The 25,798-nt window shown below is 46.1% G+C and overlaps 1 protein-coding gene across 1 annotated transcript in view; it reads left to right on the forward strand.

Moving 5' to 3' along the window:
- Positions 1–655: 655 nt before the first annotated feature.
- The window catches only part of SDC2 (syndecan 2), a 59,944-nt gene continuing 34,801 nt past the window's right edge, over positions 656–25,798 (forward strand). Inside the window, exon 1 of the mRNA XM_086465797.1 lies at positions 656–715. Within this exon, the coding sequence (XP_086321923.1) occupies positions 656–715 (60 nt within the window). The remainder of the gene's footprint in view (positions 716–25,798) is intronic.

Genomic DNA, 25,798 nt, shown 5'->3' on the forward strand with positions numbered 1-25,798 from the left:
CCGCCCAGGCTAACTCGGGCGGGCGGCGCGGAGCAGCGGTGCGGAATCCGCGGCGGCGGAGCGCTAAAAACACGCGGCAGCGGCCAGATTTCCCGTGAAAAGAGGGAGCCTCTCCACGGCCCCGCTTTGATACCGGGCCAGCACTCGCTCGCTCGGCCCGCGGCGCTGCTCATCCTTTCCACTGGGGGGGGAGGACGAGAGAGCGGAGACTGGGGCGGAGGAGGAGGAGGAGGAGGAGGACGGGGAGGCGGGGGGGGAAAGTTGCTTGAATTTGCGAGGGGCGAGAGCCGGCGGCGGCGGCGCGCCGCCTCCTTCCACTGGCTGGGGGAGCTGCCAATCTGTGTTGTAATCCTGCAGGAATTTCTGCGGGGTTTAACTGGGAGCCGCGCCGCCGCCGCCGCGCACTCGGGGCGGAGGGCGGGAGGGCGGCGGAGCCGGCAGCGCGCAGCCTGCAGCCGGGGCGCCCCAGCGCCGCGCAGCACCGGCCAGCGCGGAGCGGAGCGCGGAGCGGAGCAGAAGGAGCGCGCCGGGGCGGAGGGCGCCCGCGGCCCTGCCCCGCGCCCCGCCGGGCGCTGCTGAGCGCCGCCGCCGCCGCCCCCCGTTTTCTCCTTTGTGCCCGGCCCCAGGCGGCCGCCGCGCCGGCTCCGCGGGAATAATGCGGGGTGTGTGGGTAGCGCTCACCGTCAGCTTCGTGGCCTGCGCCTCCGGGCAGCCGGTGAGTGCCGGGGCGGGCGGAGGTGGGGGAGGAGGCGGGGGGGGGGGGGGTTCGGCAGCCCCGCGGGGCGCGGCGAGACGGGACGGGACGGGACGGGACGGCACGGACGCGGCCGCCTCAGCTCCGTCGGCCGAGCGCGGGGCGCGCCGCCCCGGCCCTGCCCCGCGGCATCGCCGCCCGGCGGGGCAGCGGGCTGGTTGGCGGGGGCATCTGTTGATAACTGAGTGCTGGGGAAAAAAAAAAAAAAAAAAAAAAAAAAAAAAGACACCCCTCCCCGAAAAAAACGCACGGAGCCGATCGGAGCACCCTGCCGCCCTCCAGCGAGCCTCTTCCGAAGTTTGCCGAGACGACCCAGCCGCCTGCCGGCCCCGGAGCCCCCCGGTGCCTCTTTGCCTGCGGCCTCGGGGGAGGGGGGGCTGCCCGGCGGCCGTGGGGCGCCCGAGGGGCGGCGGCGGCGCGGGTTTGGGCCCGGGAGCCGGCGGGGCTGCGTACCCGGCTGGGAGCCGGCGGGCCGCACCGCACCGCACCGCGTCCGAGCGGCCGCCCGAGGGAAACGCCGCCTCCCTCCGGCTCCGCGGGCGGTGGGGCGGGAGCGTCTCCTCACGAAATCAGCCCTCCCCGGCCGGTTTGCTAAAAAGAGAAAAAAAAAAAAAACACAAAAGCAGTAACTGCCCTTGGCTGCGCGGCTCAGGACCCCCCGAAAACCTTCAGGGGCGCCGCGCTGCTGCGCCTCTCCGTGCGCTGGTGCGCAGCGCTGCGCGCCTCCCGACCCGCCGCCGGTGCCGGCTCGGCGGAGCCCGAGGCAGCCGCTGGCCCTGCCAGCCTTTCCTCTGCGGGCTTGCTGCGGGATGCTCGGGATAATGCCGCTGTTTACACTTCTGCCGAGCCACAAGTGCATTTGCTAACCGGGGACCTCTGCTTAATGCAATTAACTCGGTTGCCGGGATTTGTACCTCTGGAAGAGCGGCTCTCCCACCCTTTCGCGGCACGGAGCCGGGGAAAGCTGGCCAGACGGTTTTAGTCTTTTCCGTCGGTGGATCTGAGGTTGTCTTGAGGGAAGGGGGCATGCGGATGACACCGTCGCAGTGTTTGGGCAAATATTAGGAAATAATAAATTGGGTTTTCAGTATGAAATTAAAAAACCATGACAATTTAATCCAATTAAAATGAGTCGCTCCACTGAACTAAATAATGTCACTAGCTTGGGTTAACTTTTGAAGTTGTCTAGCTATTGTATAAATTAGCCCAGTCACAGCCTTGGTGAAATCTGGCTCATCATTAGGGATTTCTAAGGATACAATTGCAAAACACTTTTTTTACGGACTAATTAAAAAAGGGTTGTGTAGAACATCAACTCCTGTTTCCGCTAAGTATAGCTGCACTGCAGAAACACCCTTGGCTAATGAGGTACAATATACTTTAATTTTATAGAAATGCTGCTCTTATGAAGTTCTCTAATGGTGTAGTAACTATTAAACTGCCACAGTAATTAGTAAAGTATTAAGTTTTATGGGTTTTTTGCCTTAGGATGAGCATGCTGTGGTAACATGAAGTGGGATGTCAGGGCGTACCGGGGCAGCATGGTTTGGGGGGCAGGGGGGAGAGCAAGTGGGGGGAGCTTGCCTGGCCCTGGTGCAGCGCCCTCACTGCTGCCAGAAAGTTGTGGAGAGATTGGAAAAGTAAAGGGCTTTTTCCTTTTTTTTTCTATCACTGTGTCTGGCAGCAGCTACATGATCCCTTAACGTAGGATTTTGTAGCATGGTCTCTGGGAAAAGATAGATGCCAAATCCGTCGTCTCCACTGAAGGCTGTCCTGGTCCTAAGAGGAATTTTATATGGATACTTAAAAAAACCTGTTAGGTCTCCAGAGCACTGTCAAGTTGTTTTAGCTCTAAAATTCTTCCCCCTTGTTTGGTTCTGATACTTGCTATTATTATCTAGGCAAAGCTGATTATCATAATTTCTGATGAAGTAAATTATCCAGGATTTTTTTAAGCGGGGGGTGGGGGTGGGGGTGGGGGTAGGGGATGGGGGATGGGGAAGGCAGCAGGAGGTTTTGTTTCCTAAAGCAACGAGTTCCCTGTTGTTTGCTTGATGTAACCAACAAACCTCTTTATTGGTTTGGGCCAAGTAGGTGTCAGAGCTGTGTTAAAAATGTACTGGAAATAAGACCTGCCCCTGAACCTGGGAGCGGTTTGTCCGTGCTGAGTGCACGCTTTGTGTGCCCTGACGTGGGCTGTCACGCCGCAGATGCGCTCTGCTGCGCCGTGCCAGCTCCCCTGGGGGAGCAGCCGTTTGGGGACACGGTCGAGATGCAGAGGGTGAGGGGGAGCCCAACACGTTCATGCCAACCTGTGCGTGGCGGCAAGCGTTGCCCTCATCAAAGCTGGTGGATCGCAGCCGGGGCTTGTGGGGTGGTTTGCTGCCATCAGTGCAGCGCATGGTGAGACGTCAGATTAGAGTGGGGTTCAGTAATGCTGGCAGGCATGGGATATTCACCCAGGCTTGGTTGAATGGCAAAAAATGTGCTTTTTCGCTATCTTGGAGGTTTTGTGGTTTGCTTTTAAGAGAGGGAAAGAGAACGACATGAAAGTGCTGAAAAGAAAAGGCAAACTCTGTAAGTGAGAGGCCTGATGTGACTTTTAAAAGGTTGGGTCCGGTCCTGATGATAGCGGGAGTCAGCTCTTGCTGATTTTAATAGCACCAGAGAGCAGCGCCAAGTATCCAGCTGTACCTGTCAGCTCCCATTCGGAAGAGGCTGATAAACCTTTCCGTTTCATCCTGGTTTGCAGCAGCAGGATGAATGGTTTTCCAGAGCTTGTGTGATGGTCTAATTCTCCCTGCAAGCCCATGCACATGTTGGGAAACCGCTGGCTAGCAGGTCGTGCTGTGTACCGCAGCGTTCTAGTGCCGTTCTCCTAACAGGAGGTTAATCGTGGCTCTCCTCGTGAGGTTTCTTGAGTCTGGAGACTTTGCTTCATATCAGCAATGTGTGTGTGTGGAGTTGGTTTTTAAGCTTTCAGTAAAATGGAGCAGCATGGCATCAGCATCAGCTGGGTGGTCTTTCTATTTCTTCTGTGTCTGAGCACCAGTTTGTTGGCATAAATGTGGTTATCGAAGGATGATCCAAGGGTAATATTTAGTATATTTTTCAGAAGTATTTAGTATTTTAAAAGCATGATACTGTAATTTTCCTGCATTTGTTTCTAAGGGTTACTTTGCTTTTGGAATTTGGAACATTGATAGTGTGTTGGAGAGGCAGAATGTTGGTTTTTTTTGAAAAAGGCAGCTAGACTTTGGAGATAGTAATTAGAGGAGAAGAGAAGGGCTGAAGAGATAGGTGGCGTTTCAGATTTATATGCCGTGCGTGTCTCTCCTAAGCGTGTTAAATCTGCATTGCCAAGTAAGTTCCAAAGAAAGGTAGGAAGCTTTTTTTTAGTCTTGATTTATTTCCACCCTTCTCTGATTCACGTGAGCTTTTTCTTCTCACTGTGGAATTAATAAATATCTGTCCATTGCTTTTTGTGGCTTGGCAGCACCTGGAATCAGACAGCAGCATCTGCCGTGGCTGCTTCCCTTTCTCTGGCTGAACATCTGGGTGCTCCTGTCCAACAGCTGCCTGCATTGCTGTGCACGAGAAATTTGGGAGAGCTCTGGGTTTTGCTGCCAGTCTCAGGTATTACAATTCTGGTGCTGCAATGAAGTTGCCCCTTAGCTGGATGTTCTCAGGAGCTGCTTTCTGGGAATAGGTTTCCCTCCCAGATTAGCTTATCTTTTAAAAATTGAAGAAGAGATGATTCTTGACCCGAGATCAAACACTGCGTATTGGGTTTGTGTCTGGCCAGACCCAAACCCAGCACACAGTGAAGCAGTTTCTCCTTTTTAATATCTTAGCCCTGAGGTCTGCATTGGAACTGACTTAATATTCAGGCCTAAAGTGCAGAGATGTTTTCTCTGCATTTTTTCTAGATCCTTATCGAGGAAGTAGATGAGAGCCTTGTCTTCAGGAACAAGTTGGGACAAATATCCCGGGGTTTGAAGCTGGATACTGGGATTGTGGTTCTTGGGCAGGTGATACCTCTGTGGTAGGTTTGAGGCAATTGTTGCAGCTAATGGGATAAAGATGGTGGACTTTGGAGAATGAGCCTTAAGCCTTGGGTTTGTTTGAAGTTTTGATGAATCTAAGCCTCTGTGGTCCTAGTCTTAAGTGTAATCGTAGGATGACCAGTTCAAGGCCTAATTTCTTGGCTAGCAAAGGTGCGAGTTACGTAAAGCCCCATGTGAAACACACAGCCATGATCTAATGCCTCCAGGGAGGATGGTGGAAAGCTACCTGCCATCCTCGATGGGGAACGTGGCGTTTTGGCAGGGAGTCGTGAGTTTGGAGAAGAGCTCGTTCCTCCCTGCAGCAGCTGAGCTCCCTGTGGAGCAGCCAGTCATTTGCAGAGCTCTCCGTTTGCCCTGCTCTTCATGGACAATTGTCTTTATAAATTGTTAAGCAGAGGCATATGGATGGCATTCATTAATTACATTATCTCACCAAATTGACTTTTGCCATTGACCAGTTTAAACATTTTCCTTATGGCAAAGAATTACAGGCTTTAGTAAGGCTCAGTGGCTGAACAAAGGGCTCTTGTCCAGTTACGGAAAAGTACTCTTTTGTCTTCTGAATAGATTTGACTGACCATGATTTTTAACAGAAATGTTGTGTTTGAGACTGGCAAGCTTATTCGAGGCCCCATGTAAGACCCTACTTGAATGGAAGTCATAAAGATGCCCTCTGTGCTGCCGCATTTGAGAGAGGATGCGCAAGTCGTGAGCAAGCGATTTTGTTCGCATTCAAGTTGCTTTATCTCCGTGTTGTAGCAAGCATGAGAGAATTACTGTAGGCTGTTCTGTGAACAGCTTGTTGTTTGGTTATGTTCGGTTCATGCTTACAAGATGATAATAAACTGCTATCTGTAATCTTTTCAGGACTAGTAATTTATTCATGGGTTACATGGAGGACTAGTAATTTATTCATAGGTTACATGGCACTATTTAGTTATTTGGGAACAAGATTTCTCTTGCTCACATTGAAGTATAATTTGCAGTCTCTTGAGTAAAGGCTGCATTAGTGTTTGACCCTGTAATAATGACAGCTCTCTGTACGTATGTTGTTTTCTTGATTAGCTCAGCCCTGAGGGACGCTTTCAAAAGCGTACTAGATATTTAGGCAGAAGTACAAAATACATGTAATCCTCAAAAGTATTGGAAAACTGATTGCAGTAGGAGAAAACATAGCATTTAACAACTGTTTGCAACAAGTACTTTGCACTGAACAAATGATTTTTGGTGACGTCTCAAGTAGGGGGTTCATGTAAAGTGAAATAATGACTAATAGGGCGGTGATGAATCTGCAGAACTTGGCCTTGTCTGTAGATGGGCTGTTAGTGTGTCACGTAAGCTGTGCTTAACTAAAGCCTGAGCTGGACTCTCCATCTGAAATCACTATTTTTAATTCATATATAAACAACTTCTTCAGAAATCTCCATTCTAAGTGAAATTGTTTTGTTCCAAAGGTGAATTGGTTTGGGAAAGTTCAAATAAAAACCTGTTTGGCTGTGTTTGAGTTGTGAGCATGGAGATAAATACTTACTTTGCACTCTTATTAATGGTAAAGAGACACAGGGACTTGCAGAAGGTCAAATAGCCTGTGGTATAAGCAGGAACTGAATCAAAATGTTCGGAAACAAGCATTGTGATTAACAACCAGAATGTATTGTCTGTATTTAAAGATTATGTTGTCAGACATGTTTTGTTCCTGCTTGATTAACCATAATAAAGCACAATTTTCTCTAGAGGTGCTTCCACACTAATGGAGGTCACTTGTCACCTTTCAGATCAGTGTGAAGTGGCCCATCCTTATTTTTTGAAGTGTATTTCAGAAGTGTGACTGTAATGGTCTCGCAGAGCTGTAGGAAACAGTGCTGCTAAAGTCATATTGCCTGGTAGGTGAAGTACTTCTCGGGGAGCAGTTGGGTGCATGACTGGTGTGACTCAAGACTAAGGATGTTTCGAGAGAGAAGAAAAAAATGTAATGTACTTGCTGCCACATGAATAAATAACCTAACTAGGTCTTCCTTGTCTCCTGCCTTCCCCAGGATCTTCTCTGGTATGTCTGCTCTGGTCCCTCCATTAGTTTTAGAAGTAGAAGCAAGCTTTCCTCTTTTTCTGGGCTGAGCTGCATTAATTTCAGCTGCGGTGACTCTGCAGTATCTGCAGGAACAGCTGGCTGGATACCACAGCTGGAGGGCACAGCTGTGACCAGCCAAGCTGCCTGTGCTTGATCTCTTTTGGCTTTAAGAGCTAAGTCTTGTTTGCTTTTTGGACTGCGGTCTGCAGGGGAGGCTAATAATGGCTTTGAATACATGGCATATCTTGCAGGCTGCAGAGGAGAGATGTCTAGGAGACAGATTCTTCCTTTGCTGGGTTGTTTATCTGTTCTCGCTCTGGATGTGGAGATCCCAGAATCAGTGTGTCACTTAAATTGATTACCAGGCAAAAGCCCACAAAGCCTTTCCTTTTGAATCCCTTTCAAGTGTTGTGCATTTCTGCGTTCAAATATGCAGGTGCGGAGGTGTGACATTGACGGTGTTCTTATTATTTAAAATGAAAACCTGCAAGGGAAGCAAAGCGGAAAGGTGAAGCTAGTTCAAAGTAATGGAAATGCATCATCAGTGGGACATCCGAAAATTGAGCTTCCATGGAATATAAATTTGTGACATTGCATAAATAAAAATAGATATGGCTTAGCCCTATAAATAATAATCGTGTATAATTCCTGCAGCAAGGATGTGCATAAAATAATGTTGCTGAGAAACAAGATTCTGAGTTTTCTGTGGAAGGGGGATTGCAGAACATCCAGGTCCTGTCCTGGCTGTGGGTCTGCGGCTCCTCCCAGCTGGGAACTCAAGGGCACTCAGTACTTGCCGCTGGTGGCAGTGTAAGCACAGTGTATTTAAGTGTTTGTGCAGCAAGGAGAAGGAGCATCCATGAATAGGTTGTGTGAAATTTGGTTGTGTTAGTAACTGGCTCATGTAAGTTTCATTGTAAGAAGGCGAAAAGTTCTCAAGAACTGCTGTGGCAGCATGCAACGTTAGAAGATTAATGCTTTAGGTTCATTAGTGACTTAAGCATCTGTAGCACGTGGAACTCACAAATCTCTTTCTCCATGGTAGACGACTAGTCCCAGAGGTAGATAGGAAAAGTTACTAAAGTGCCATGAATGTATTTTAAATTCTTGGTTTTGGTGGAGTTCCCTATAATTTTTCAGTCACGTGCTCTTCGATTATTTCTTGTCCGTGAAGGCTAATTTTTTTGAATGCAACATCTAAAATGGTATAAAATGAAACTTCTTGGAATACGTTTGAAATTAAGTGCCCATAGAGACTGTCTTCCACAGAGCATTCAGCATTGAGCTGTCTGCAGGTGTTGCAGTTCTGGCTTGGAAGGTCTTTGAAACTTTGTGTGTGTATGTGTATTTTATATGGATCTTTAATCTACATAGATCTCTATTTTACATATATTTTATTTTATACAGATCTTTATTCTACATAAATCTCTATTTAGATATATTTTTATTTTATATATCTGTGTCTATGTATCTTCTATGAAAAGACAGTATGTCTTTAAAGTGTCAGGAGAAGAAATGCACTGTGGAACATGAGAAGGACTCCTGGTTAAATCAACGGAACAAAATTGCTCTCAAAATTGTCTTAATAATTCTCTTGGCCTGAATTAGGGTGGGAGGAGCAGCTTCTCTGACCTTACTTACCAGGAAAAAAAGCCTTAAACAGGAGGGGATCTTTACAAATGGTTTTCTTCTCGTTTCTTCGCTTCTGATTTAATACAACAATTTCATAACAGTTTTCTTCAGCAAGTATGATTTGATCCTCCATAGCTCCCACAGGTGCTTTTGGTTTGATTCTCCAGCACAGCTTTCCCTCTGCCCTCAAAGCTCAGGTAAGGGAATAGGCATGTTTGTCACTATGAAACGTGAATGAGTTGGAAAAATATTGTTCTAAAGAGAAAAACTGGGAATAGTGGATAGCATAGGTCTGTACCTGACCTGACCAGGCTGGGAGATTGTACCAGAACTGTTGTGGCCCGAAGGGACTCCTGGCTCAGCTGAAATTGTCTGTCCATGTCGCAGCTTGGGCCAGTTGAATTGCCTTTACATCCCTTTTGACCAAAATGCTTTGGTGGACACGTCTGTCTGCTGTGTGAAAACATGGCAGAGGTCTCCAGAAGTTTCCAGAGTTTGTCAGTGAGCGGGAGGTAGGTGAGGAAGTGTAACGCGTCTGTGTGGCAAGGTTTTGGTAGCGGGGGGGGTTACAGGGGTGGCTTCTGTACAAAGCTGCTAGAAGTTTCCCCTATGTCAGATGCAGCCAATGCCAGCCGGCTTTAAGACGGACCCGCCGCTGGCCAAGGCCGAGCCCATCAGCGACAGCGTTTTTCGCCTCTGTGATAACGTATTTAAGAGAGTGAAAAAAAGTTGTTGGGCAGCAGTAATTGCAGCGAGTGAGAGGAGTGAGAATATGGGAGAGAAACATCCTGCAGACACCAAGGTCAGTGAAGAAGGAGGGGGAGGAGATGCTCCAGGCACCGGAGCAGCGATTCCCCTGCGGCCTGTGATGAAGACCATGGTGAGGCAGGCTGTCCCCCTGCAGCCCATGGGCGGTGGAGCAGATGACTGCCTACACCCCGTGGAGGGCCCCCACGCCGGAGTAGGTGGATACCTGAAGGAAGCTGTGACCCCGTGGGAAGCCTGCACCGGAGCAGGCTCCTGGCAGGACCTGTGGCCCATGGAGAGAGAGAAGCCCACGCTGGAGCAGGTTTGCTGCCAGAGACCCCGTGAGGGGGGCTCACGCTGGAGCAGTCAGTTCCTGAAGGACTGCACACCATGGAGGAGACCCACGTTGGAGCATTTCGTGAAGAACTGAACCCATGGGAAGACTCATGCTGGAGAAGTCATGGAGGACTTTGTCCCGTGAGGGAGACTCTACATTGGAGCAGGGGAAACGTGTGAGGAGTCCTCCCCCTGAGGAGGAAGGAGCGGCAGAAAACAACAGCGTGATGAACTGACCCCAACCCCCATTCCCTGTTTTCCCCCTGTGCTGTCGGGGGGGAGAAAAATCGGGATCAAAGTTAAGCCTGGGAAAGGAGGGAGGGGTGGGGGGAAGGTGTTTTAAGATTTGGTTTTATTTCTCATTACTCCTCTCCGAGTTAATTGGTAATAAATTACATTTCCCTTCAGTTGAGTCTGTTTTGCCCGTGATGGTAAATGCTGAGTGATCTCCCTGTCCTTATCTCAACCCCACAAGCCTGTTGTTATTTTTTTTCCTCTCCTCTCTTGTCCAGTTAAGGAGGGGGAGTGATAGAATGGCTTTGGTGGGCACCTGGCATTTTGGCCAGGGTCAACCCACCACAGGAAGCCCTATGCAAACTGTGAGATGGTTTCTGCTTTTCTGATAGGAGCTGTGGTCCTTCCAGTGGAGCAGCATAGAGCATCTGTTGGCATGCAGAGGGGAGGGGTGACCTGAGGGCGTTGAAGAAGCAGCAACTCTGAAAACTGACTGTAAAAACCATATACTGATACCATTTAACAGCCTTATCGCCAACATACTGAATCATGTTTGGATACCTCGTAGCTGCTTAATGGCCTGACTGTGCAGGGTTTGAGGGTGAGAAAACTAGGTACCATGGTCACCTGTTAAAAACAGACTTACCTCCTTAAAGCATGCAGGTGCTGCAGGAGACAGGGCATTATAGTTGAGTATGACTGGCTGTCTCCAGTAGTGATGCCTATTGGAAATGGTTTTCTCTCCGGTGGCGTTTAGCCCAAGCAGCCATGCTCTGTTGAAGATCAGGGCTATATTCTGCAACGGGGAATCTCTGTGCCTTTGCTGAGGCTCAGGCTCAGTAATAGATAGCTTTCTGCTGGGGTGGGGAGGCAGAGGTGTGCCCCTGCCACTGTGCTGGGGCTCACCGGATGGAGGGAAATTCTGAGCTCCTGATAACGCAAGAGCATTGGATCTAAAGTGGTTTGAGACAGTACTCTTAATAGTATTGCTGTGATGAAAATGCCACTTCTTGTCTGTTTTGTAACTGTAGGGCATTAGAAAGGGGAAATGACCTTTTTTTCCTTTTGTTCCTGTTCTTACTGTGACTCACAACCTGAAAAGCTTATTCTACTCTTGGCTAGCTTGGGGCTTTGAGCTTTCACTAATGCTTTCTTGACCGTATCTCTCCCACTTAACCAAAGGCTGGTGACTTGACATCTTGATGTAGGTCTCTTCTGGTGGACACCTGTAATTAGTCTTCTGCCTGGTGGCATAAATTGTTATATACCAAAGCCAGATAAAAAACTTAATAGTGATGAAGGATTCCTGATACTTTTTTTGAGAACCATGAATCTTGTCTGTAGGTTAAAGTCTTCTGGGCTTGTCAGTATTTAGTAATGCTACAGAGGTCATGTGCAAATGATTTTATTTTTTGTTTTTTTCTGACCTTCTCTATCTGTACTGGAAGAATTAGGCAGCTTTGGGTTATGACAGAAAAAAATCTTAGTTTGGGAGAAAAATGTGGTGCTTCTATAATATTGAACTCTCTGTGATACTTCTTCACCATGTTACTTCTTGCTGTTTCACATTAACATTTGAGGATCTCATCTCCACTGGTTTAAATGTGTAAAGGATTTTGACTTGAGGAACCTGAGGAAGACTGAGGAGAAAGCTTCTTCTAGTAGATGCTGTCAGTCTCAAAAAGAGTAGGTAGGATCCCTTGTCATGAAGATTGTAGCTGTACAGACAATCAGAGCTGGCACAGTTCCTGAGTAGTAGAGTAGCTCATATGGCATTTCTGTATTGGTGATCAGAGACAAAGGGGTCCTAAGGGAAGATTATCAAGAGTATTTTGGGGGATTTCTCTGTGGCTTCCTAGAGAAGCACAGAAAAAGCTAATTTCTCTCTCTCTCTCTCTCATTATTTAATTCAGCTAACCTAATTGGAAAGCCTCCTTACAGCAGTCTCTGGCAGCTAGCTGTAGCAGCTATACGATTAGTAGTGTCACCTAATGGGAAGGCAAAACAAGGAGCGGTAGGAAACTGGAGGTGGATGTTTCTGTGTGTTTCAACAACTCTCCCAACAGCCAAGCTTGCTAGAGTGAAGTCAGCTGTGAATTTTAAGAGCTTAAAAAAAGGAAAAGTCTGAGTTTTTAAAGACTTAAAATTCTGAATGCCTCCGTTTTCTTACTGCCAATCTTGTTATGGTGTTAAGCTCCACAAAAGGTTGATTTGACCCCAGAGTTACTGTTTTGGCTATATAACCCACTTTTACTCCTTGAAGCATCAGTTTTGGGGTTTTGGCAGTGTTGTAGTTAATTTACACATTAATTTATTAATGAAATTTTACATAAACATGACTGGATGTTGGGGCTGGTGGGCTCTATTGGACGTTCCTCGAGGTGTGAGCTGTCAGGCTGAGTGGGGAAGAGGTGTATAATTAACTGCTTTGTGTATCTGGGGACAGTTCTTTGGCCTTTTCTCTCCCAGCTTGACTACTGGACGATGGTTTATTTTGGGATAGCCCAGCAGCCCATTAAGAGCAGGAGCTGGCATGGAGGAGAACATCAGCCCTGGGGCTGACCGTGCTTCAGCAGGGCAGGAGGTGACTGAGCCGGTGGCAGCGATGCTCCCTGGCCGCACCGTTCAGGACTGTACGTAGGCACCAGAGGGCAGAGACAGATTTGCATTTGAATCACCAACTTGGCGCTTTCTGGATTCACATCATTAATTACCGTGATGCTAATGTCATTTAGCCATACATGTATATTCAGGGAGCATTTAGTTAAGAGTATGCATGGGGCAAGTCATAATTTCCCAATCTGTGCGGAGTTATGTGGTTGTCATATTTGAAATGTGTGACCCATGGGTAGAAAGGATGGGTTTTGGAAGTGCTGTTAACCGAGTGGCATATGTCAGGGTCTGGAAAATGTAGGCTATTTATAATTATCCACAGGTGGAGAGGGAGGCAGCCATGCACAGTACTAGTAATAATTATCAGCAGTATAGATGTTCATCTCTTAAGCCGTTGGGTCTAATGCACTAAAAAGCATTTGATCTGAAGTCTGGCACAGCCTTCAGATGGAGCCGTTCAAAGGCGTCCTGACCTAATTTTGCTGCGGAAGTGTGTGAGCCTTCCTCATTCCCCTAATTTCTTGCAGAAGGTTTCAGTGATAAAGTCTTCATCCTCTACACGTGCATATATTTTACTGCAGATCACTTGAATAAAAGCAGCCATTACAAGCCAGGTGGTAAATATAGCATGCAGCTTAACAGAAATGACCTTCAATTAAGCAGAGGCGGGCCCTTCTCCTACGCTTTGCAGTTGTCAATTAGCTTTCCTTAAGAATTTTTTTTTTGTATTTGCTGGGTCTTTTTGTAGCTAATTGCAAAGCCTGAAGTGCAGTGCTGGCTCTAAGTGTACAAGTAAGGACTTTGTGTTACGCTGAACTCCTGCTTCAGTGAATATCTCTAAAATGTGAAGCAGCTTATAAATAAAAGTTTGCTTTCTTTTCCAGGGAAATAAATCATTAAATTATAAAACATTGTCCATGGAGCTATGTAAATTTATCAGTTAAAGCATGTAGGGTAAGTGCTTTGACTTCCCTTTGGATAAATCAAAGCAGATTTAATGACATTATGTGTTAATGGGCTTTTGTCTCCAAAAGAAAATGGGGAAAAAAGAAGTCTGCAATCTCTTGCACTTCCAACCTCATTAGACTGTTTTTTTCCCCCCCTCCCTGCTGCTTTTGTGCTGTCAGGCAAGCCAGGTAACTGTTAGCATTGGCACTGGTCTTCAGTCTCACATTGCAAGTGCAAGATTCAAGAGCAGAAGAAAAGGTAGATGAAAAACTGGGCCTGCTCTGGTCCTTTGCCCACCCTCAGGAATCCTGCTCGCTCAGCTTGCGGCAGTGAAAAAAAGGGAATGGGGAGGAGATGGTTGGGAGTGACTGAAGTACTGGCAGAGCTGTCGGTGGGGAGGGGATGCTGAACTGCTGACACATCTTGGCCAGACCATAATTCAAGGAAAACCTGGAGGTGACTGGTCTGGGGTGGGAAAGAGGCACTGTATCAGGGATACTAGCTCTATCTTTGACTTGTCAGCTATGTCTGTTTGACGGCACTGGAGCACATGAACGAAGTGTTTAAGCAGAAGTGGATTATTTGAGCATTGCATCCCTTCATCCCCTTTGCTTTTTGGAAAGTGAGTGTGTGGAGACAAACTTTGCAGGTTGGAACTTCTCTCTTCAGGTTTTCTTGGAAGCCTTTGTGTTCTCCTCTTGGACTGGGGAAGGACAGGAATGGTGGGTACAAAGTTCTGATGAAGCCGGTGCTTCTCCTCTGACCTACAGCATCACTTCAGAACTTATTTTTGTGCAGATCACCGTTTGACTGTTTAAATGATCAGTAACTGTGCTTGCTCAAATGGAAGGGGAGCAGGCTGAAGTTAGGACTACTTGGAGAAGTATCAGGTTACTGAGGGCACTGTAATCAAGGTGACAGCTGCTTTCCTTATGTTGTACTGAAACAAAATAGCCCAAACTGTTTGACAGAGCTCACCAAATACATTAGCCTCAGTGCTTTGTACTCTTTCCACAAGTTGGTGGAATACTTAGCGCTGTTGGCTAATGAACTACTGGAGTGCTAATCTCTTTCCATGGATACCAGAGGGGAAAATGTTGAATATTGCTACCCCAAGAGTGTATGCGTGCGCTAATGAACATTTTCAAGGCAGGTGATGCAGGGAGGGAAGCAGTTTCTTCCTGGGGTGTTTGTGCACCCACTGTAGGTGCTGAGTGTGGCATAGCGGGGACGAGGAAGGGTGGGCTCCAGCACAACCAGGGGGATTATCTGTGGCTCAGCAGCTGCTATCTGGATGCTCGCTTCTCCATACCCTGCATGGTGAGCAACCTGTTAACACAACCCTGTCTCCCTCCCACCCCTTCCAAGGTATTTACGCTTGCCCTTAAGTAACTGTTTCTTTCTTTGGCTGCTTAAGCTGACACACTTTGAGATACTCAGGAGTGAAAAATGGGAGGTGCTACTTGAAATAGCCTTGATGTGCTGCTTGGGAGACGCGCATTTGAGAAGCAGGCTATGCGAGTCCTTTCTGAGCTCTATTTATATGTCCCTTCTAATAATACCATTTTCTTTTCTTTTATTTTATGTCAAACAAAAACTTCTGTGGGGGTGTCAGCCACAGAAAACCACAGACATACCTTGCTGGGGTTTGGGTGCAGTTTGTTTCCAGTGATGAAGGGCAAGCATGTGTGGGGAGAGGTTTATGTGAAGGATAACATAAATGACGATCATAAGAAGTTACTAGTCCTGACCTTTATTGTGGGACTGCGATAAAAGTTTAGGAATCATACTCTGGTACAAAGCCTGTTTTTAATAGGCTGCTCTTCTGAGAAAACTAGTCTTGGGCTTAGTTTTTGGATTGCCAGAGGCTTGCTCCCAGAGCAGTCCGAGGGCTGTAAGCCATGGTTTCCTTCAAGGCAGAGGGGCCTTTTCCTGGGTTTCTGCGGAAGGGTCTGCTGCAACAGATGGCATCAGGAAAAGGAGGTTGAAATGGGAAGCCTGAATCTGTAAAGACAATAGGGATGAGAGACTTAGAAATCGGGGGGGGGGCAAGGATAGTCTAATTGCTGAGCCTCACTATACAGAAAGTATAACTTTAGCTGTTACGTGCCAACTGGCCCATCCCCTTTCTGATTAGGAAAGGCAAGAACAAGGAGTGAAAGGACTCTGAGAAAATCATCTGAATTAAATTAAATTAGGCTCACACAAGTCTGATAAAATGCACCAGGAGTTTCACAGAGTGCATTTTAAGAGATAGCTGCAAAAGCCTGAGGCAGGTAGAGCTGCAGCAGGAGGGGGGAAGGTGAGTGGTCTCCAGCTGCAGGGATTGCAGGAAGCTCCTTCCCTGCCACAAGCTCCCTCCACGCAGCCCTCCTGTTCCACTGGGCTGTCAGCGTGACTGGAAACCTCCCTGTTCCCTGGCCATAGAGCCCACTCCAGCTTATGGGAAAGCATGTCTGTGTCACTTAATTTGTGGTCAATGATGTGAAGTGTTTCCACAGTTGACAGTATGCTCTGAGCAGTGCTGTCACTCCCATTAGGGCAAAGAAAGTGAGAGTTAAGGTATTGGTGGAGCACAAACTCTGTATTTCCTGGCTTGCAGCTGCTTGGTTCTTTCAAAGGACCTAGTTTATCCTTTTGTCTTTTCTCAGTCGCACGTAACTGGGACGAAGCCTGTGCTGTACAGAGACCGTGTTGGAAGACGTGCATTTTGAAGCAGAGAAACTGCTTAGTAGTGAGGAAGCATGAATATCTGACAAACAGTTTTTGTACCTCATGATTTTTACTCTGAGAAGGTCTGGAGCACCAGGTGCCCAATAACAAATCTCCCATGAGCAGAAGACTAAGTGATGTAGGCCATGACAGTCACAGTTGCATCCAGGCTTTGCCAGGGGGGACTAGTTAACGTGAACCCTTGCAGGAAGGTGGCTGGGGTGTGCCAAGTCCCCATTCATGCAGCAGAGATGCTGCATGCCTCTGTTTTCAAAATTCTTGAGCTTTTTTTTTTCTCCTTACAATGCAAGTAGAGGCTGAAACTGTAAGGCTGACCTCTTGCATGAGGTGACAGCTTCTTCAGAGGGAGAAGGATCAAATACCAAGGAAATTGAAGGGAAAGTTGTTCCAATAAGAATATTTTAGGGCTGTTTTGTTTTCTTTTTCTATAATTATTTTATTCCTCTCCTGTTGGCAGCGTAAGAGGCATCGGAAGGCGGCAGTGTGTTCATTAGGTGTGGTGCAGGACTTGTGAAGCCTGACCAAAATGAATAGGCTTCACTGGTTGGTCATTGAGTACATGCTCTGGAAATAACTCCTTCATTTTCTCTTGGGGTTTGGGAGATAAAGGAGACTTTCTTTCAGCTTTCCTACTTATTTAAAATAATATGCTGGCGTGCCAAGCAGAACAAGATTTATTTTTTCTAATGTCGGGAGAAGCAGCCCATGATTAAGAAACTCTGGCAGTTTGTGACTCTTAGTTTGTTTTCTCATGGTTTTGATGCTTGTGTTTTGATGCTAAAGTGCTCACAAAAGCATAAGAAAGTGTATGTTTGGGAAAGTTGTGAAATGGATGACATTTTCGGAAAGGCCAGTGTGTCTGTTTTGACAGCATCATGGTCAAACAAGTAAATATGTGTTTTGGTAGGGCGCCTAATTTTGAAAACATCTATGGATCTGTCCTGTCATGCCTCCTTACTGTGTTTGTAATTCCAGGCAGTCTTGGAAACAACACAGATGTCAGATCCAAGTATTTTTGTGTTTCGGGGTTTTTTTCATATTTCATGAATTTAATTTTTTTTTTTAATTATATGATAATGGTCTGGATTGCTGCACAGTAAATACACAGGATTTATGGTATAATTAGCACAAGTTAGGGATGAAGTAGGCTGGAACTCCAGTAGTGGTGTCTTGGCACTTTTTGTGGAGGAAAAGGTAGCTGAGTACCAACTTCTGTTCATTTTTTGCCTCTCAGCTGAAACTGTTGCTAACAGCTTATTTGGGCGTTTGCATTTCTGATGTGGAGGGATCTGCCCTCAACTAACGAAAGATGTCAAACTTTCCTCTGCTGAAAATTTGGTAGAGAGGATGAAGTAATGCTACGCTGCTGCTGCTGCTGCTGCTGATCTCTTGTGGATATGAAGGGCATCGAGAAAATCAGATGGAGAGACAGAGGGGAAGAGGAGAGAAGAGCCACAGTGCGATTTTACATGCTGAAAATCATCCTGTGACTGCTCATAACTAACTAACACCATTCCAGAAAGTTATACCTGCTTTGGAAGGGGCTGCAGCAACGGACAGGAGGCAGGCAGCTTTCCCTGAAGAGGAGGAAAAACCCTCAAGAAAACCCACTTGCAGTAACTTCGAATTTCTTCTACTTTTGTTTTTGTCGTTTTTTTTGTTTTCTTTCATTACATGGAGGATGTGACTACAGTCAGCTCCTTGCTGTACTCTGCGCAAGAGCCAAGCGAAGCACTCACTGATGGAGAGTGAACAGGTACCCAGCACCATCATTCGCAGCAGAGGTGCCAGGAGGTGAAGGAGTTCCCTCATCTCACCAGTTCCTGAGCTGCTCACCTCCTCTGAACTGGTGCTTTGTCAGGGAAGCACGATAGTGTTGCAAGTAACGTTGTGAGAGGTGAGGGTGAAGGTAATGGTGGATTTATTTGTGGGACTCCAGAAAGATGATCCGGGGAAGTGAAGGTACTTTTGTGTAGCTCTTGTGAAAGCAGAGGACTGCTTTCACAAGGAGAAGTAGGACAGAGTGGCAGGTTGGAGATGACTATTTGGGTGGAAAAAAGCCTAAATACCCCTTGTGGTATTTCACATCTGAACTGGTATGAAAATACACAAACTGATATGGCTGTTATGTCAATAATTCAGCATAATGTAAGAAATTTCTAGCTCCTACTGCAAGACCAGCAAATCAGTTACTGTTTTGTTATACTCAGGTATGAGGTAAAGTACCTCTGTTTTATCAGTTTTATCTTTGGAAATCTTTATGATTCAGGGCTTTCAGCATAGGAATGAAACAAATTAAAGGTTACGCATCGCAGTGTATGTGATTATAATGTTCTTACTTGTATGATGACAATTAGCTAATATTTTATATACACTATTAAAACTTACTTAGCTTTTCCTAATAAATATTTATTAGCTGCTAAATATCAGTCATTCATGTCTGATAAATGAGGTTCTCCAGGAGGCAGCTTCAGCTGGGAAGGCATCTCTCTCCTGCCCTCTCTGCACCATTCTACATTACGTGATGTCTTTCCCACCTGCTGCTTTTTGTCCGCGGCCGGAATGTTCCTTTTCAGTGCTTGTCACTGAGTCTGGATGGAGATGTGGGTATCTTGCACTTCCCAGCACTGAGAAAGAGCCAGTTCTCCAGGACAAATCCTGTTAGAGATGTGAACTCGTTTGCTTCGCAGGAAGGATTGAAATGGATCATCTACTCAAGTGATGCTTTGATTTCTCCCTGGGAATTTAGGTGGATATTATGCATGTCACACGGCTGTGCTTCTGAACACATTTTTCTTTTTAAAATATGCTTTTAAATGTCAATATACTAATTTCTGAAGCTTAAGCATCCAGAATTGACAGGTGCTTTTTTAGGACTAGACAGTCTTTGTGGAGAGGCAAGTGGGAAGGCAGTACTAAAGTAAAGCGTTAGACTGTTTGGGATTGCTGGTTCAGCTTTAGTATCAGGGGAAGACAAGTCTGGGTGTACTATGGATGCCATTTTCCAGGACACCGTGAGTCATGCAAATTCCAATAGAGTTTGGGGTGGAGGAGGAAAGATTTTCTACAGAAAAGGAAAACAATAATTCATCTATATGCATTATGGCCACTTGGTGGCAAGGGCAAAATGCGATTTATATGTGAAAGCATCCTGTGTTAACAAGAGGGGAAAAAAGGCAGGACAAGGGGGAGCTAAAAAGAATTGGCCAGAATTACATCGGTTGGTTTGTTAAGAAACAGAAGACTATGTAAAAACCCACCAAAAGAAAAGCTCCGCCCCAAAGTCTAGCTGATTTTACCATGATCAGTGACAGCTTAGCAGGCTAGCCTCAAACGACAGCTTGGGATACACTGCTGGGTCTTTTAAAAAGAGATAATTGGTAAGTGGTATTTTGCTGATGCATTAAGTGGTGGTTTGCTGCAGAATTGCCTCAGGGAATCAAAACAAGTTAGGGACTTCACTTTTTCAAATGTAAAGTTTCTATTGCCTAGCAGTTCAGGGATTTCCACACATCAGCACGATCTGCACGGATTAAGGAGCCAGATTTAGTTATATACTTTTACTATTTGAAAAAGTCAACACTTAGCAATTTTGTACAAGGAACACTAGACACTGTATTAATTTCCTTTTCAATCAGTGTGTTCAGTGTGAGGTTTTGTTTATTTTTTTTAAAGAGACCACAGCATATGAAACTTTGAGGATTAAAAGTAACTTCCAAGGGCGTAATTACAATGCAGTTCTCCACTGCATTGCACTTGTTTTGTAAACTGTCGCTATGCATCTGAACTTACCCTTTGAATGAAGCCTTATGTACCACCAGAGTTAATATTTAAACCAAACCACCCGCTTAAAATTGGCTACCCATTACCCCAGTTACATTAAATTAGAAACTCTAGTAACAAAGTGAAAAGGTTCTTGTTTTATAGCATGAGCTGCTTTCCCACCCTCAGGCAGCAAACTTATTTTAAGTCTCTTGCTCTGAAGAAAATAGAGTTCAGTCCTCCAGCTGCACATGGCCGTCTCAGCGCCGTGAAAATAGAAACCGGTGCTATCCCAAATGCATAATTCATCCCATAGCTAGCAGGCATTCATGCAATACAGTAAACGGCAATGGCTCCTTTGAGCGTGCTGCCGTTCACCCGCGCGTGAACGGCAGCACCGGGGCTACCGGGGCTCCGGTGCCTGCGCTCACGTGCCCATTCCTGGTTCAACCTCCTCTGTCCTGCGCCCGGTGGGAAGGGTGCCCTAAGGATGACATGGGCAGCTTGGCAGCTTCACTGGGGTGTGCAGGGACCCCTCTGCTTTTGGCGAAGTAATGGCTGACCTTGCAGCCACTTAAGTTATGGGGAAACTTAACCTGATGTTGTCTTGGTTGAACGCAAAGCAAAGAGTTTTAGAAATGAACAGATCTCAAATTTCTGGTATCCTTTGGATGAAAGTAGATTGCTTTAAGCTTTACAGAACATGATTGTGTTCCGAATTTGTGTAGGAAAAAAGCAGTTTTATAACTGCTGTGTGATCTCTTTTTCTTCCTTCCCTCTTTCCCACAAACCAGTATTTGTTTCTTCCCCTCTGTCACATCAATAGTACTAGTTACTGCCACCAAAACCAGAGAGTTAGGATCAAGATGGTGTTCACTGTTGAATATTCAAGAAGCACAGCATAAAGTAGCTCATGTTAATAGCATCCATTTCCTTGTCTCCTTCTGAGCAAAATTTTCTAGAGCATTTCTTAATTTCCAGTAAGAAATTTGGGATACTCTTGCTTTAACTCTTGCTTGACCTGAGCAAATGCTATCGACCTGAGTGAAGTTTGTGTTGTAGCAATTGGAGATCTTACTCCAGCATACAGAAAAAAAAGCTGTAGCTTTGGAGACACTGAAGGGTGGAATAATCTCGGGTAGAAAAGAACATACAGAATGGTGTTTTTTTTTTTTATGGAGTGAAAGCATGACAAAGATAGCTGACCTGTTAGTTGTTTTGATAATAGATACGTGCACATCTGTTTCTCTACCGCTTTGATTTTTAGAGGAATAAATGGTGAGCAGTGAAAATAAATATGGTATGTCAGAGAAAGGTAGAAGTTTAGGTGGCTTCTCAGCAAAGAGAGGAAATGCTTTGAAGTCAGTCCTGTACAGGTGCAGAGTGACAAGTACGCAAAACTTTTCATTCATTGCAATGCCTTTCAAAAGAGATTTTTTAAATAGACTTCACCAAAGTGATTCTTTAAAAAAAAAAAAGTGGAAAAAAAAAAGTAAAAAATAAAAAGTAGTTTCTTACTTGTCTACAGCTCTCTTCACCCCTCTTCTGAGCCGTTTTTGTTGCTGAATCTCTGTGTACACATAGGATGTAGATTTGGTAGAACTTCATTTATTTAGAAAGGAAAGTGCTTCAGTCATGCTAGGTATACATCAGTGCCTCTCATGGATGCAGAGAAGTGTTGACTGTTTCATGGTTGCGGCTTAAGGAAATTAATCCGCGAATTAAGTGGATGCTTGAACCAGCAGAGAGGAGAAGGGCATTCAGAGAAGTGTGGCCATCTTAATTTCCCAAGTATATCCCTAGTGACAGCAGTTGGGTGGGCAGCCCTCCTGCCTGAGCCTCACCACCAGCTTCCCCTGGGGCTAGTGCCCCAGGCACCCTGTGGCACGTCTGCAGAGGTGGAGGAGGGCTGGGGTGGCTTGGAGGCTCCCCAGCTCCTTGCTGAGGAGCAGGGAGGCTGGGCGCCCCACACTGCCCTGTGGTCCCAGCTCAGTTGCCCCACTGACCCTTTCCTCCTCCCATAGTGGAGGGTCTGGGCGGCCCTGCTGTTGGAGTGTGATGGCCATGTGGGACAAGTGCTGCCTGGGGTCTGCCTATGGGCCAGGGGCCATGGCTTGGCCACACAGCCTTAGCAGCTGAAGCCAAGCTAAATCAGGATGCTCGAGGATTTCAATCATCAAGGGAGAGAGGTCGAGCTGGCAGCAGTTCCTTGTTGTGGGAGTCCACATCTGTTAGTGCATGTGCTTTGCTCTGCCGGATGATGGTCTTTATTTTGCTGGGATTTAGGACAATCCCAGTCTTTACTTTACTTATGAGTAGAGGCTGCTGAAGAAGGTGTTTTGGTTGTGTAACACTAAATAGTGGTTGATCCATCACCTCACTTGGCTCTTTTCAGCTTCTGGTGATTGTCAACCTTTAAATAAAACTTTGTGCAACTGTGATACGATTTGTGTTATGACAGATATAAGCTGGGCTCCAGCTGGGCCTCGTGTGTTAAGTATGTGCAATGGATGCTGTCTGGGGAGGCTGGCGGTGATGTTCAGGTTAGATGGATCCCACGTGTTATTCTTTGTTACTCTTGCATCTGGCTCATTTTCTGGGACCTGTCAATTGTTGATAGTGCCAAATAAAAAGATTGTAGGGGTTTATAGTACAAGCACATACTTTTATTTAGAATTGTAAATAAGTAAATAAAACAAAAAATGAAGAGCACTTATATTTTTGGAGCAGTCCTTTAAAGCATGAATTAAAAAATGAAAAAAAAAAAAAAAGGGCCAATCAGTTGCAATCCACGACTTAAGCTCATGCTCCAAGTTAAGCACACTGAGCAAACGGGGTCTCTGGTGGGGACGCTCCTTGTGCACAAAGTAGGGCATGCATGGGGACATCTGATGGAGGTCCAAGCTCACAGTCACAGGTTGTGGGCAAGCCCTAATCCAAAAGTGGTAGCAGGGCACAGGGCCAAAATTGACCCAGTCTGGTCCTTGGAGGGTTTGTTTGCTCTGTTAAAATGCTCCACGAAGTGGTTTCACAGTTTTGGATTGATCCAAGGCAGGCCAGAGCATGCTCTTGTCTGCTGGAAATCTGTTTATTTATTTCTGAATTTCCAAAATAATGTTGTCAATTTTAGTGCTCTGGAGGGACGAGAGAATGATACAAAACCCAGTATAAGCACCGAATGGTATGAACACTTAGACTAACACTGCATGGGTTGCTGTATTCAGTACCTATCTCAGTGAAAAGACTGAAGGAAGCAAAACCCACCAAGTGTTGCATTGGGAGGAGTAGCTTGCGTAGTCCAGGCTGAGCAGGAGGAGCTGACAAATGCAGAGAAGAGGCAGCTGGCTGCCTTGCAAGTTTGTCCAAGGAACTGTTGCTTCTCCTAAAACCCAAAAAATTAATCAAATTATATATACCACAGGCAGTTTACGTGCTGTATTTGGCAATTAATGTTAGGAATGCAGCTGAGAGGGGGGATGCAGATCATGGCAGACAAGCATGGAATTGTCTTAGTGGAAAAGATGAGTAACTCCAGAGAGGAGTCCTGCACAAGTGGCTCACTTATTTTGGTCAGCCCTTCAGAGAGGGAATTGAAAAGACAGAAATCTGCGAGTCTTGACAAGTTTCCACGATGCTAACTGGAAGAAGGGATGTTTCTTCTGTGCCTCATGTGAAGGAAACCAGTGGTTGTCCTTGGCTGTGTAATTGTTACCTGTCGTTCTTAAGTGTAACTGAAGCATAACATGTGCCCAATGTCCCCGTTTCGGTTAAGTAATACTTTCCATCCCAAGCTCTTCTTGCAGACTTACTTGTGAAGCACTCTTGTTTTTCTTACTTGATAACTGGCAGTTGTCTGCTCTTCTGTCCTCCCAAATCCTCGCCTTCACCCCAGACTCAAACTACTAAGCAATGCAGGGATAAACCCATGGCGTCTTGCCTGTCTCTGGAGCTGCAGCTGAAGCCTGGCTGGAGCCCAAGCTGTTGGATGGCCACCACCTTGCTCCTACGTGAGGATACTCCGAGCGGCACAAGCAGTGGATGTTTGCTGGAATCATGCTGTAGCACTTGGGAATCTGCAGCTGTAGACTTTGGTCTAGCGTTGAGGTGGCCAGCTCATTCCAGGTGTAGGTGCTGGTCTAGCAGTACAGAGGTTGTGCAAATGAATCTCAGTGATGTTGCGAATTGGGTCCTCCAAAGTTGATGCCACATATGACACATAGACGGAGGCCTTAATTCTGCTCTTACATACTCACCATCACTGGAAGTCATCTGTATTTCTGATTCTGTTCTTTGTTTCCTGCCAGAGAAGCTTTGGTGTTGTGTCTCGTATAGATCAGGCATATGTGAGGTCTAGTTTTATTGGGGTGGGGTACTTCACTTGAAACTGTGCTCAATCCTATGATCCTCCAAAGCCCCTGCCCCTGGACTGGGGAGCAGGATTTGTAGGCACGTACCCTGCGGTGAGTGTGGTAAGGTTGTACCTCTGAAGCCTGTAGTCAATTCTGCTCTGTTCCAGAACTCCGTTCCTGGACTCTGTTCAGTTCTGCTCTTTCCCGCTCTGCCGTTAGGCCTGGCAGATGAATGTGATTAAAAATAGATCTGGCGGCTAACTGTCTGAATTCCCAGGTGGCTGAATTTCCATGTAATAGGACTTTCACCGTAATTTCTCTGCTTGGGGTGTATTAGCGATGAAAAGCTGCCTTTCTGCAATCAGTTTTATTCATCATGTTTTGTTTCTGCAGTTGCTCAGCCTTTATGTCACTGGTCTTTGCTACTAGGTGGCTTTTACTACTGTAAAATTTGAGGTACTCTGTTGAAGAGTAGCTATACTGGGAAATTACACCTTTATTACACTTGCCTTAATATATCCTTTCCTTCCTTTCTTTCTCTCTCATTTTTCTTGTACCACTTCAGCCTCTGAGCCCAGGTGATGAGACCTCCTTTACTCTCTGTTAGTGAGGCCTCCCTCCTGTTTGAGGAGTAGCTGGCAGGCAGCGACCTGCACCTGGATGCTCACGCATGGCATGGCAAATGCTGGCATGGGTGTGAGGTGCTCGCTGTGGTACCTGCTTCTCCCATGGGCAGGTCTGTCCTCAGTGACGGAGGGCTAGTCTCCTCTTGAGGCTGCCTCGCCAGCAGCAAAGGGAGAGCGGTGTCTTGGAAAGTAGAAGAAACTGGTGTGAGCTACATGGAAAAGTGGTTTTTCTTTTTGGCAGCTCTGTTTTATTTGACTGAAATTCCAGCCACCATGCTTTGTGCGTGACTCTTGGGGAAGCAGGTTTCCAAATTGTATTGGTGCAGTGACTTTTCTGGAGCCAGAAGTTGATATGACTGCTATTTGTCTCTCAAGGTGTGTGACGCCTGCTTATGTAACGTTGATAAAAGCAAAATATGCAGAGGAAGTTTTTCCCACCCCCCCTTTTCCAAGTGAAGCTTCAGCTCTGGACCTCTCTCAGATATGCTAAGGGAATCAGCCTCAGAAAAGGTGTTGTGTGAGTTTGAAAGCACAGTATAAAATGCAGTGTGGGATTTCTGCTGGCATGTCACCTCACCCTGCTTCACTGGCCTTTTGAAGAACTTGACAAGGAAAGTGTAATTTATAGTTTATGACAGTTTATATGGAAACAACAGTATTTTACCATAGACCTGTTTTTTTCACTTGCTTCCCATAACTTACCTTAAACTTACCAATTTTAGAAAGTTTATGCATTATAAAGTTATCTTTTGGGGGTTTATATCCTTTACATATATTCTGTGGAAAGTTTTATAAAATATGATTTTTTTTTTAGTCATTAACTTCCTATGTCGTTTTCTTCAGTGTTGTGCAGTACTGAATGAGCATTCCTCCTGTTTTCTTGAAAGATCTTGCCTTTGTTAGAGTATAATGTTTCTGCAATTCATTAA

Source organism: Leptosomus discolor, chromosome 5, assembly GCF_034619465.1.
Source record: "Leptosomus discolor isolate bLepDis1 chromosome 5, bLepDis1.hap2, whole genome shotgun sequence".
In the NCBI taxonomy this organism is placed as follows: Eukaryota; Metazoa; Chordata; class Aves; order Leptosomiformes; family Leptosomidae; genus Leptosomus; species Leptosomus discolor.